General features: G+C 36.1%; 2 protein-coding genes across 2 annotated transcripts; one reads left to right on the top strand and one right to left on the bottom strand.

Moving 5' to 3' along the window:
- Window positions 1-3,047: 3,047 nt before the first annotated feature.
- Window positions 3,048-7,466, bottom strand: LOC101297705 (nicotinamide-nucleotide adenylyltransferase 2-like). Its single transcript, XM_004293655.1, has 11 exons — window positions 6,847-7,466; window positions 6,628-6,744; window positions 6,208-6,271; window positions 5,801-5,874; window positions 4,953-5,038; window positions 4,646-4,729; window positions 4,453-4,537; window positions 3,972-4,051; window positions 3,727-3,828; window positions 3,222-3,280; window positions 3,048-3,150 (listed from the first exon to the last, which is right to left on the bottom strand). The coding sequence occupies exons 3-11, from the start codon at window positions 6,264-6,266 to the stop codon at window positions 3,048-3,050; spliced, it is 732 nt and encodes a 243-aa protein (XP_004293703.1). The 5' UTR covers window positions 6,267-6,271; window positions 6,628-6,744; window positions 6,847-7,466.
- A 586-nt stretch (window positions 7,467-8,052) lies between these two features.
- LOC101292393 (protein prune homolog) lies at window positions 8,053-12,730 on the top strand. Its single transcript, XM_004295414.1, has 13 exons — window positions 8,053-8,248; window positions 8,679-9,303; window positions 9,679-9,863; window positions 10,037-10,117; window positions 10,199-10,240; window positions 10,340-10,384; window positions 10,719-10,805; window positions 11,008-11,134; window positions 11,231-11,311; window positions 11,617-11,742; window positions 12,025-12,089; window positions 12,305-12,410; window positions 12,630-12,730. Exons 1-13 carry the CDS (start codon window positions 8,198-8,200, stop codon window positions 12,728-12,730), a joined length of 1,722 nt encoding a protein of 573 aa, XP_004295462.1. The 5' UTR covers window positions 8,053-8,197.
- Window positions 12,731-12,882: the final 152 nt, after the last annotated feature.

Raw genomic sequence — 12,882 nt, 5'->3', positions numbered from 1 at the left:
GAGAGAGAGAGGGAGTCGCCAAGCCAAGACCGAAGTGATCGAAGGTTTAGAGTCTATTTAAAGAGGGTTTTGGGGGCCCTAGAAGAGGATTTGCTTGACTTGTGCATGCAGTTAATAAGTTAATTCACCTTCCTTTTTTAGGGAATTGTTTTTGAGACTAAATCACACTAAATCCTTGAGGGGATATGGAAATTCAATTTTAGTCCATTAATGACTTAATGTAGTAATTTGCCAATCTGCCTTCATCACCGCCACACTAGGCGCCAAACATTACAGAATTTATCCTTGTTTGGTGGATTGATGTAAACAAAAAACAAAAGGTAATGATTTAATACTTAGATAAATAAAATTAAAAAACTGAAAACTAAAAATAATTTTGGTTCCAAAAATTGTTAATCAAATTATAATTAATCGGCTCAATACCATTTGGTCTAGTGACACCGGTCTCCCATTTGTAATTAGGAGGTCGTGAGTTCGATTCACGATAGACTCGAGATCGTTGTATTATTTCAGTTGTTTGTTTAATAATAAAAAAAATTATAATTACTCTATGATATCACTAAAATGGTGTCCACTAAAGTTATTTTGATGGTTATTAAGTTAGATTTGTATGGAGAAATGAATTGACCAGACATAAAGAGTTGTAGGCATCGATCTTCAATTAATCGCGTTCAAAAAAAACATTATGTTGTTATATGCAACAAAAAATTAAGTAAAAAGAAGTAATGGAAGAGACTCTTTAAGAGTTTAGGAGAAGGAAGAACGCACAACGACGACGAATCCCAAGTTTTACCATTCATGAGCTCTTTAGCTCCAAGCCTCCAATATTGGTATTTTGTTTAGACTCCGTCATTACCTCTAATTGTGATATCGAACTTCATTAATTTTCTTCATACAAGATACAACAAATCGATCGACCAAATAATCTAATTTATTTTTACTCAACAAATTGATCGACCAAATAATCTAATTTATTCTTACTCATCTTATGTGTCAGCTTATGTATAAAATAATAGTGTAGATACGAAGTCTCAACCAAATTAACCTGTGCTATATATACTTGGGATGCGATTCTAGTTAGGGTCCCCGGTCCGCACTCTCTCTTTTCACTCTCAAGTCTGAAGCACACACGTAAAAATGTAAAGTCACACTGACGTCTGGAAGCTTTTCTTTAACAAAGCTAAGCTAGCCATTAGCTCGATCATAGTATTAGATATGTAAAGCAGCAGCTTTGAATTGAAGTATGAATAATGGTTATGGAGGAGAGGAGGGGGGCCAAAGTAAAATGAATTATGCTTTTTGGGGCCGCCCAGTAATGAGTAATTTTGCATGCTTTTCTTTGTCGGGTGCGCTTGGAGGACTTGAGGATTCTTCTTTCTTGCTCTTCTTCGATCACTAGCTTTCTCGATCGACCTGCCATGCCTACCAGCAATGCTTCCTTTACCTTCTAACCTCATCTAGAGAACAATAGTATCTATCTAGCTCCTATATGTAACATAAGATTTGTATCTGTCAACAACGTACGTACGTACTGATCAGAAAACGTGCTTGTGAGTAGTTTTTCTCTTTTTTCCTTCATGGATTTCGTGTACAACGAGGAGGACAACGATAGATGAGCAGGCCAGAGATTTGTCTTCGTTAAAAGAATAGTGTATGAATATCTTTCAGACATTTCATTAGACATTGATCTCAAAAATGTCATTAACGTTGCGAAAAAGACTTCTCATCGTCTTTAAATTAAGTGGATACGCCACTAAACAAGGTAGTCGATTGTGAACAATAGCGAGTTGCTAATCCATACTAGAGTTTGTTATGGCAACGGCATCTATTCTTCGTACTTTTCATCAAGTTATTGAAGAATATATACTGTTCTTTGAATGATTTTTCGAAGTATAAGATAAAATGTTTGGATAAAATACAAGGAACAAATTAAAATACCAAGATAGAAATCATTTGAAAGTTTCTCATTGATTTATGCCTTGCCATGTGCATAATGATAAGCAAGGCTCATCTGCCTCAACTTTGGAGCATCAGCATGCATGCACTATTTTTTTCAACTTTTTTGTAGGTCAAAGATCAACCCTATACAGCAAACATAATGATGCCTCTGGTTCCTCAAATCTCTATGAACAACAACCCACGTATTCATAATTCATATTCTTCACAGTTCAACTAGGACGTCAAACTGGACAAAATCCCACACCATGTAGGGACCGATATCCCTCTAAACATAAGCTCCATCTGCGCCGATGATGCAAAATTGGGAGTGGAATTGCTTTAACTTTTCTCATGATCTGATCGCTATCTTTCTTTTTCTTCAATTTTAAGGTATTGCTTTTTCTCGTTCTTTGACTCAACTTAAGCTCATACATCAGTTCCTAACAACCATCATCAATTACTGGTTGGTATGAACGAACCTTTCTTAATCCCAATCCACTCATGAAAAAAGTGGGGTTTAGTTGTTTATTTTCCCTGATAAGATGAAAAAGTGGTTTCTGCATGTATAAGTTTTGTCGAAACAGAAAGTGTGTAAACCATAGAAGATCATATGTAGTATTAGGGAAAGCAGTGCTAAGTGATAATATTGAATTATGGTGTTCCTGCATGACTTGATCCCAGTTATGAGTAAAAGCAAAGTTGCTATCCTCTCTTGTGTTCTGAACTTTTGACTCCAAAGATAGTGCATCCAATAGTGAGATTTTGAGAATGATTTTGTTCGGTGAATTGATCACTTGTGAGTCATGTCTAGATGTTCCACTTATCGTCCAAGACCAATGTGTTGCTAATTCAGAGAGGTTTTAGTTGAAGGATTGGCAGAGATTAGGACTCGTCAACTAAACTGGACTAAAGTTTGAAGCAGTGGCCATCACTAAGACAAGATTTGAAGGAAACACAAGATGGGTTAATGGGAATAAAATGAAGGGTAAAACGGTGTTAGAAACGCAGAATGCTTAAATCAAAGTTATGTACTTTATTAATCAATCGATTAATGGTTTCTACACAAAGATCTAATAAACATGTGCACTTCTGATGAAATATCATGATCGTCATTTGTCATCTGAGTTCAAGAAGAGATGTTGCTCTTTAATATAATCAATTACTTTATCTGCAGTCAGATATTTTATCGACAATCCTCTTGAGATGCAATCCCTGAGTAACATTGTAAATCGTCAGTGCATAATTCCTCGGTAATATTTTTGTTAACGAACATTTCACCTTACCTTACTCTTGTTGAGCTTATTTGGTTTGGTACAAGCTCATCCACAATTCTTATGTTACCCTGTAATAAAGATAACATTAAGTAGAGTTAACAACCACTGATGGACCAGAAAGCAATTGACTATAAAGACGGTTTAAATCAAAAGTTCAAAACTGTAGGCAACAAAAGATTTACTTTGTGAGGCAATAAATGGTTTCAAGAAAAATCTAAGAAAAAGGTCATAAATCCCGAAAATTTCAAAACTATGATGAAATCCTAGTCTTTTCATTCAGTCTAAATGATTTGCGCGGGCGCGCGCACAGACACACTTGTGTTCACTATTTAGTTATATATGCATGACCCAAGAAGACCCAGGTGCAAACTTCATTTGGTTCGTTACATTGTCTGGTTTTGTTAAGTGAATATGCAGCTAAGCAAATTCCAGCGTTTTAAACCACCAAGTTAGAGTTTGATTAATTTTTAGAATATACAAGCAGAAAACTGGGAAAAATCAAAGATGGAGTTACCCTATTCTCCCTCAAAATATCGTCATTTGACATTATCTTGTCAACATCTTGTCCCTCCCTGCGAATGCAAACCACACCATAATCTCTACATATGCCCCTGATCTGATAAACAAGGACACGGAGTTATGGCAGATAACGTTCTCGGAAGTATATATCACCTTTTGATGTCAATAACACTTTTCAATTAATGAGTTTCTGAACTACAAGAGCCCAAACTATACATAACCACTATATTACAGACATACCTGGTCGGGAATCCAAACTCCAGGAATGCTAAAAGAGTGGAGTAGATCAGAACCACAGACAAGCATGCACTTCAGGGATTCTATCAAGAGTAAGATAACAAAAATCTGTTACTCCTAATGAAGGAGTAGATATGTATACCAGGTTAAAGTTGTCATGCATTGCATTGATTAAGCAAAGTCCTTGAAGAAATATGTGAGAAATTAAGTGCTAGAGCATAGAGCTTAAATCAGAGCTTTATAAGCTACTATATGTGAGCAAGATTGCTAGGGTAAATAACCATATTTATAATACAGGGTTTCAAGAAGCACAGCCTTCCTGACAAATTTCCTATAACAATATAGCCATACAGCTTTTGGGCAAGAATATGCACATGTGCTTGGAGGTCCTGTGTATATGCATACATATAAAAGAACAATCTATGTGATGATAAATTCAATAGCTTAGAAGCAAATAAGGGGTTCATAATTTTGCAAACCTTACCACTGGGTATCAGCCCAGATGCGGAAAAGAAGCCCTTGACTCTAGACAGTACTGTTAAAGTTCGTTGGAATGTACTTTGTCTTGCCTGGAAAGATGGTTTTAAACTGACATACATAAGTACACAGCCATAATAGCAAGATATAGACAGTACTGCAGAACACATGACATAAAATTCCAGGTCCAGGAGAATTACCTCCCATGGATCAACCATTACAAATTCCGAACTTTTGCAGGCTAGATGACACAATTGTATACGATGTTCAGCAGATATAAGTCCCTGCATAGCAGACCGAATTCATACTTTGTCAGACAATGAATGTAATACAGATATGTAATATCTGAGTACATGATCTTATGACTTAATCACATAGCTATAAAACTCTCTTAAGGCAGAAATAGGTAACCAAACATCAGCAGGCATTACTCATCCAGGTAACCCATTGTGCTTATGCAAGCTCTTTCTATTCACGCCTACAGAGAAACTGTTAAAGGTTACATACCCTCTTGTTGTATGCATCATTAACAGGCGAAATATAACCTCCAATCACACAAAAGCCTTCAGAATTCAACGCGTCTCTCGCCATTTCTGTGCAGAAAAACAAACATTCAGAATACAGGAGACATGAAATTTCCGTGTAAGTTGAGAGATCCCAAAAAGTTGTAGAAAGACTACTAACTAAAGACACTCATCAACGTGGCAAAGTTTCAAACACTAAATGATCTGAATGAGCCATTGATAAAATGTTTTACAACAACTAGGCATCTCCTCCTCTTTACTGTAGCTGGGCCTTGTTTACATTTTAAAACACTATATATTTGACATAAAAGAAACAAGTTTACTGCATACCTGCAATTCCATCCTTAACTTAAAACATGAGATCCATTTCTTGTTTTATGAAGTATCAAGGAAATACATATGCTTGCCTAAATCCTTAACCTATCCAAGAGAAAAATGAAACGACTAGTTGTCTCATCTGTGAGAACTCTATAGATTAGCAGAAACCAAATAATTTATATCATCTGAACCCACAAATTCAGTTTAAATGAAATTGGTCTATCAACAATGACCCTGTGATTTCATGATTGCATTGCCGCATCATGTCACTATGATGATGACATTATAGTAGGACTATTTTAGCAGTTTAGATAAAAGTTTTCCAGCTATAACCTAACAGGCAATCGTCATTTCATCATCATAACCCCTCACACCAGAAACCTATGAGTCTATCGCCCAATTCAAAATAGAGTGCATCAATTGTAAAAGAGAATAACAGTAAAAGTGACTTACCCAATAGGAGGGTTGACTTCCAGTTAGTTCAAAAATAATAATACTGCTGGAGTAACTTACCCAACATTCGTAAATGCATGTAAGTAGGAGGATTGAAACTTCCAGTTGCTACTAGAACTACATATTTCTTGTCCCTAATAGAGTAGAGAGGGAGTTAATATCTTTTCAAGAAAATTACACCTTATAGTATAAAATTTATGAACATATACATCCATCATTGGAAATTCACAAACAAATGCAATTCTACTGTCTACTGAGCTTCCAAGATAGATAGGAATATGAGTGGGTAAGTTACTGACAAAAACAGAGTATAACAAAACTTAACAAAACAATATGTTCTTTATGCAATTTCTCCTTGTACTAAATTTCTGTCTAAATCTATTCTGTAAAAGACGACATATCCAATCATTCCGATAGTAGCAAACATATAATATGCAGTGATATAATATCAGATAAGGTAAACTTACTTGTCGTCGTGATTAACCAAATGCATAGCCAATTTACTAAGAGGCAGAGGGATATCCATGGCACCTGGAACAATCCATAAAAAGAACAAATCAATTAACTGCAATCCCTTGTTTCCACAGAAAGAGATAATCCCAGTGTTATTGTTTCCCCTTAACTCTCATGTCATCAAAAAATTTACAGCAGTCTTAAAACCCTACTGGATGCGTTATGTCTCTAACAGCCTCTCTATTTGCTCAACCCTGCTGATTTTACAGCTATCAGATATTTACACTATGAAAACCCACAATGAACAACAAGAACAAACCAACCAAACACAGCATTGTCAAGCACTCACAGGAACACAATTGAAAGATACCCAATTGACCATCAACGCAAATAAGCAAAACCAAGATTGGCAAAACCAATTGAAAAATCAATACCCTTTTAAGATTGGAGAACTAAAGTTCTCTCCGTTCAGCTACTTTGGTACTTCTGGTCCTCCCGGTGATTCACCCCAAGCTCCGAGCTCGGTAGACGCGGCAGCAAGACTAGTAATACTGTAAAGAAGACTTTGAAATAAGAAAAGAAAAGATGATACGGCTTTTACAAGGGACTGCAAAGACATCTTCAGCGAATCAAAGCTCAAGGGAAGTATTTACAATCAGTAATAAAGAAAGCAAAGAATCTCTTTCGGTGTGCAATTCTTCATCCGTGGGTGTTGAACTTGCCAAGGCTGAAATCTCTCGTTTAGCTTCAATGATCAACAATGGCTGCCCAAGTACTTTATTCTCAGAGTTAACAGAACAGGAACTCCAACCCTTTAAGACACTGAAAGGTAACACATTAGAGGCACAATTTGTTCCATGGAAAGTTCCCTCACATCTTCTGAAAGCTCAGGGACGAAGGAAGAAAAGTCTAATAGAACATTAGAACCTGTGTAGCACTACCATTAATGGGAATTCACCCAAAAGTGAAGTCATTAAATAAGGTTACAAGTAATCAAAATAATGGAATTGGGAGGAACAGAAGTATAAGCAGTTCCATTTCTGATGGGATGTCTCTTTGAGTAATTAGTTGCTAAAAGATCATCAGCAACACAAGGAGATTAATTTGAATAGAAAAAGTATCAGAATGACATTGATTCTGATCAAGTACGACCTGAACTTCAAGGGAATTGAATACCTTAAAATGATAACCATCTGGGTTGAGCACTAATCTTGTATCTCTCTGTACTAGCAATCCCAATTCATACAAAGAACTATACTTGAAATCTTAAACCTTTCACCATCATTTTGCGAATTGATCAATCAAACACTCAAATTCTATATAAAGGAACCATACAATCTTACCTCCAGAAGAAAATAAAATCCAAATTCAAAGCAATTCAAGCATATTCCCAGACCTTAAACTTCAATTCAATCACAGACCCAGCAATCATTATATTTAAGTTAACCTTGAGAGAAAGCTATTCAGAAATCAAAACCCAAATTAATATTGTTGTCTTAGACTTTATATCACTAACACCCAATATAGATATGCTAGAATTTCACAATCTATAAGAATCATATCCGTAAATCCAACAAATTGATCTCAAAAATCATCAAAATCAAAGAAATTGAAACTGAAAGAGATAAGAAGCTAACCCTGAATCAGATTGTCAAGCAGCTATCGCTTCATTTAGGCTTTGTGCGTCTGCGATGAGTTAAACGAATGGAGGGTAGAAAATCCAGTGTTTTGAGATTAATCTATTTACTAATGGGATTGGGAAGAGTAAAAGTTAAAAGGTGGAGGCAAGGTGAAAACAGTTTGATACTCTATTCCAATAAAGAACTTTGATTCCTATGCTCTGTTGATCTGGCTCTACTAAGACTAAGATGGCGGGTATCACAAAGCTCACAGTGGCCTTTTGTGCTCTTGTTTCACTCATGGACTCTGCCGCCTTCCAATGCCTTCAAAGCTTGGTCCTATGCATTAGTCTTTGCCTCAATTCTCTTCATCTTCATCATCATCATGAGGTCTCCAACGAGCCCAAGACCAAAAGCACTTGCTCAGTCTCACAAGGTTTCACTCTTTTAACTCACTCTGCTGCTTACCCTTTTGATTATATTGTTGAATTGTATTGATACTTTGCCAAGGTTCATTCTTTGAGTGATTTTCTGCTTACCCTTTTCATTTAATCATTGAATTGTATTGTAAGTTGTGCCTTGGTCTTTTAACTCAATTGCAATTTGCTGCTTGCCATTTTCTTTTCATTGTTGAATTGTAATTGTGACAAGGTTCAATCTTTAACGTATTTGCTGCTTACCCTTTTTGATGTCATTGTTGAATTGTATTGGAAATTGTCCAAGGTTGAATGTAATGCTTAACTCACTTGCTGCTTACCCTTTTCATTTGATCCTTGCTTTGTATTGAAAATTGAGGCAAGGTTCAATCAGCAACTCATTTTAGATCATTGAATAACATTGAAACTGTGCCTCAATTGCATTTTCAGGACACTTACACTCGTGCAAGAAAGAACCCATTGTTTGATGGGCTGACTGATGGCCCTCCTCCGCCGTTTGATTTTAATGCGAGTCCCGGCAGGAACATTGCCCGGTCTGTGTCAGATATTGGCCATAGATCGCAACAAGAGGCGGTATTAGATGTGTTTGATGAGTTCAGTCCAAATGAAAAACCCTTTGATCGTATTAGTCCAAAGGAAAAACACTCCTCATTCAGTATAAAGAAGAACCCTTTTGAGTATAGTCCAAAAAAGAGCTTTGAGTGGCCAGAAAATGGTAAAGCAGAGGCCTTCGAATTCACAAATGTTCAGACTGTGTTTAGCTTTAACTTGACTACTGAAGAAAATGATCAGCAGCGTGAGAGTGTATCTAGCAATACAAGTCCCACGGTTGAAAAAGCGTTTCGTGTTCGTAGAAGGAAGGAAAACCTGTCTGCAGTTCCACTTCCTCAGTCTGCAGCTTCATTTTATAATGGAAACTCACCGCAGTTCGAAATTGCTGAGTCATGTCCAAGCATTAAGAGGCTTAATCAGTTTCTAAAAGTAACAAAGGATGAAGTTAATGCTGGTGTTCCGGGAAGATTCTTACATGCTGTAATAGCTCAAGATGTTCCTGGTAAATGCCTATCTTTAGTTGTCATCTGCAAGATTTTCTATTTTCTTCTGTATATATATTTGTATCATTGCCTTTGAAACTTTTCCTAAACAAAAGAGGAGACTATAATATACTCATATAAACTTTTAATTATCTGCTGTGCCTTGGATATGTGAAAAATTCCATATTAACATGTTAAAATTGTTATCTAGTCTTTATCCTAATTGAGTTCTGTTTCTATCAGTTCTACTGATACATTTAACTGCATTGTAATTCTAAGGATCTGCGTTGTCTAATGTCCATGCTCATCTATAGTTAGGCATGCATAGTACATTTGGGCTATGCGGATCAAATCTGTGACTGATATCAACGTAATAATTATGTGACAATTTACAGATGTCGGAGCCATTGCGTCAACCATCATGTATGCTTTCTACCTGAATGAAACACATAAAACTGACCATTTATGCACGGTTCCTGTGATCAACATGAAGAGGTCGGACATAAGTTCTCAAGCTGAACTCAAATGGTTGCTTGATTCTTGTCAAATTGATCAGAAGTCCTTAATTTTTGTAGATGAGGTATGTTTAACTTGCAACAGCAATGCTTATCAAGTTGCTATTTTTTGTCAAGTTCTATGATGGTCTTCCTCTTGGATAGTCAATGCTGAAGAGCAAACAAGTGTGGTCATTTGTAACATGCGTGTCCTTATATGCTCTTATATGCTCTCCCTTGATTGTGGAATATTGAGCAGATCGATCTGTCATATTATGATATATTTGGGAGTCTTAAACTAGTTCTGCTAAATGGCTACAAGCTCCCAGCGAAGCAAGAGGTAATATTTACTTTTGAAATCTGGATACACTCGCATTCTTAACCACAGGAAATTATTGATATTTGTGTCTTCCTAAAGCAGGCATTGAAAGATGCAGTAGTTGAAATTTTCAATTGCGGAAAGGTGCTTTTTTGAATTATGTGTACTTTACTAAGTTTATCTTACATCTTCCAGGAACCTTCAATAAATCAGCCCATTTAAAGATTTCTTTTCATTTTACAGGGTGACTCAGTATACCCCTGGGTTGAAACTGTTACTGTAGGAGAGGTATTATTTTACAAGTTTTATTACCCCATCAGTTGTTTGGTTATATCTTATTCTATCCTACTTTTACTCTGAAGGAATGAAAAATGTTTGTGCACTAAAATCGGAATGCTTTGATCCAATAATCATTGCAATATGTTGCTTCTATTTAGAAATTATTGTACCGATTTGCATGAGCCAAATATAATGGATTATACAGTATATTCTGTTCTCTTCATGTTTGAATACTTGGCTCTTTTTAAATGCATTTTACATATTTATGAACATATCAAATGCATTACATGCATAAGCATTATCTCTTACCATTGTATTCATATTGTCTTGTTATACCAAACAGGACAGCTCATGCTGTACTCCTATTGCTGAGAAGTTTGCACTGCTTTCACCTGAGATTTTGGCTGGACACGGATTCAGTAGAATTTTGGTAACTTCCTCGTCACCCCTTCTCTTGCTATATTGTGTGTAGTTATTTCAATATTTTAATACCCTCCGGGGGAGGATGCCATATAGCTTTGAGAAGTCTGATTTTACTATAAAATGCCACCGGTCAATTGTTTAGAGATTACTTTACACCTCCATTACCTTACATTGAAAAAACAATCTCTGATATTCCTGATTGCCTGCAGTTAGCTGCCATCCTCTTAGATTCTGCAAACTTGAGCAGTTCTAGTTGTTCATTCAAAGATAAATACATGGCTACAATGCTAATCCATGGTGCTGGTCGCTTTGGATGCAATGGTCTTTACCAATTACGTATGTACTTTGTCCTCCACTTGCATATACTATTTGTTTCAACTTTCTTTTTCTCACTTGTTCATTTTCAATCATCCTATTGTTTTCTTGATTCAGTGAGATACAAAATGTATGATGTAACTGGTCTCAAAGTAGCTGATGTATTGCGCAAGGATTTCAAAAAGTGGACACGCGTAGGTATGAACTTGAAATAACCTTGACATTTTACTTAATGGCGCAACAACATTCTTGTCGTGCCTGCAATAATGCTTTGTTATTATCTCCAAAGATTTAGTGTTCAATAAATTGGTATGACCAGTCATATGTGGTGACTAACTGGTATTAAAATATCTGTAGAACAAAAGACATCAGTCTAGTAAATTAGTTTTTCTATGTTCCATGCCTTGTCATAGGATTTCCACACACCCCACCCCCACCCCCCCCCCCCCCCCTCCTTTTATCATGAATACTTGTATTCCAATAACATGGAAATGTTGAAACAGGTAATCAGGACAATACTGGTTCTAGATTGACAGTATCACATATTGGGATGAGTTCTATTGGGATGTCTATTGAAGAATTTCTTGATCATGAGGATTCCACAGTGCGTGAAATTAAATATTTTCAGCGTAAGTGTACTTTATTATCACCTTGATTAGGCGTTGTATCCTCTTGGATGAAAGATTAACTATCTCAAGAACATTAATATCTCATTATTTTCATTGCCTGACATGTAATCATTTTCTATTTGTAAATTTCCCCTACTACCAGTGCATTAGGATTACTTTTGTCGACCTCTTCAAATTACTTATGGATCATTAACTCCTGTCTAAACTCCAAGCTACAGAATAATATGTAGTTCTGTTCCTGTTTTTTTATTTAATATTTAATATTTTTCTTTCTGATTTCAGAGGCGGAGAAACTTCGTCTTCTCATGATTGTTTCTGGGTATTATAATTTGAAAAAGAACTTCAAGGTTAGACACATGCTTCTTTTTTATGTTCATGCTTGTGCTAAGGAATTATGATCACACAGCTTTAGGTTACCCAGGAAAGAAGCTAGATGAGCAAAATTAAAAGTAATTAATTGGCTCCCATTAACCATACAAATTTCAAATAGCACATCTATAGTTTTTTTTCTCTACTTAGTAAATGTGGAGTGACATCACCCTGTATCTTTTTTATATTATAGAGAGAGATCCTAGTGTCTGCTCAGTCAGTGGAGCTCATGAGGAATCTACTGTCATTCTTCAATTCAAGTGCTTCCAATCTACCTCTTAAAGCTATTCCCAAGCCAGGTAAGAACTGCTTCAAAACTCTGCAGAACATGGACTAAGTTTCTTGTGGTCCGCAATATTGCAATTATAGCCCTACTTTTAAATCATGGAAGAGTAAATCTGAAACACATACCTCAAATGTATACCTTATAAGTTGCTGTCGTTTTATTTCCAAGTTTCTACAGTTAATTGTATTACCATTTCAGGATTGAAGTGAACTTCTTTATGATGCCTGTGTAGGTCTCCCAGAGCAGATGCAAGCTTTTGAGATTGACATGATGACATCAAGAAAGACCATCGAGCGGCTCTTGGAAGAATTTGGTGGGAATTCAAAAGGCTAATCTAAATTCATCACCTAGACATATGCAGGACAGTTCTTGAGTATGTGATAAAGAACTGTGAAGATACAAATTGTGAAGAAAAAAAATTATCTAAGATATAATATAATGTGGCTGCTGACATTGAAAGGTTATCTTTGAGGTGAATGATGAAA

The sequence above is a fragment of the Fragaria vesca genome, linkage group LG3, assembly GCF_000184155.1.
Source record: "Fragaria vesca subsp. vesca linkage group LG3, FraVesHawaii_1.0, whole genome shotgun sequence".
Lineage (NCBI taxonomy): Eukaryota > Viridiplantae > Streptophyta > Magnoliopsida > Rosales > Rosaceae > Fragaria > Fragaria vesca.
The sequence above is the reverse complement of the archived record's forward strand: the minus strand, read 5'-3'. Positions and strand labels throughout refer to the sequence as shown.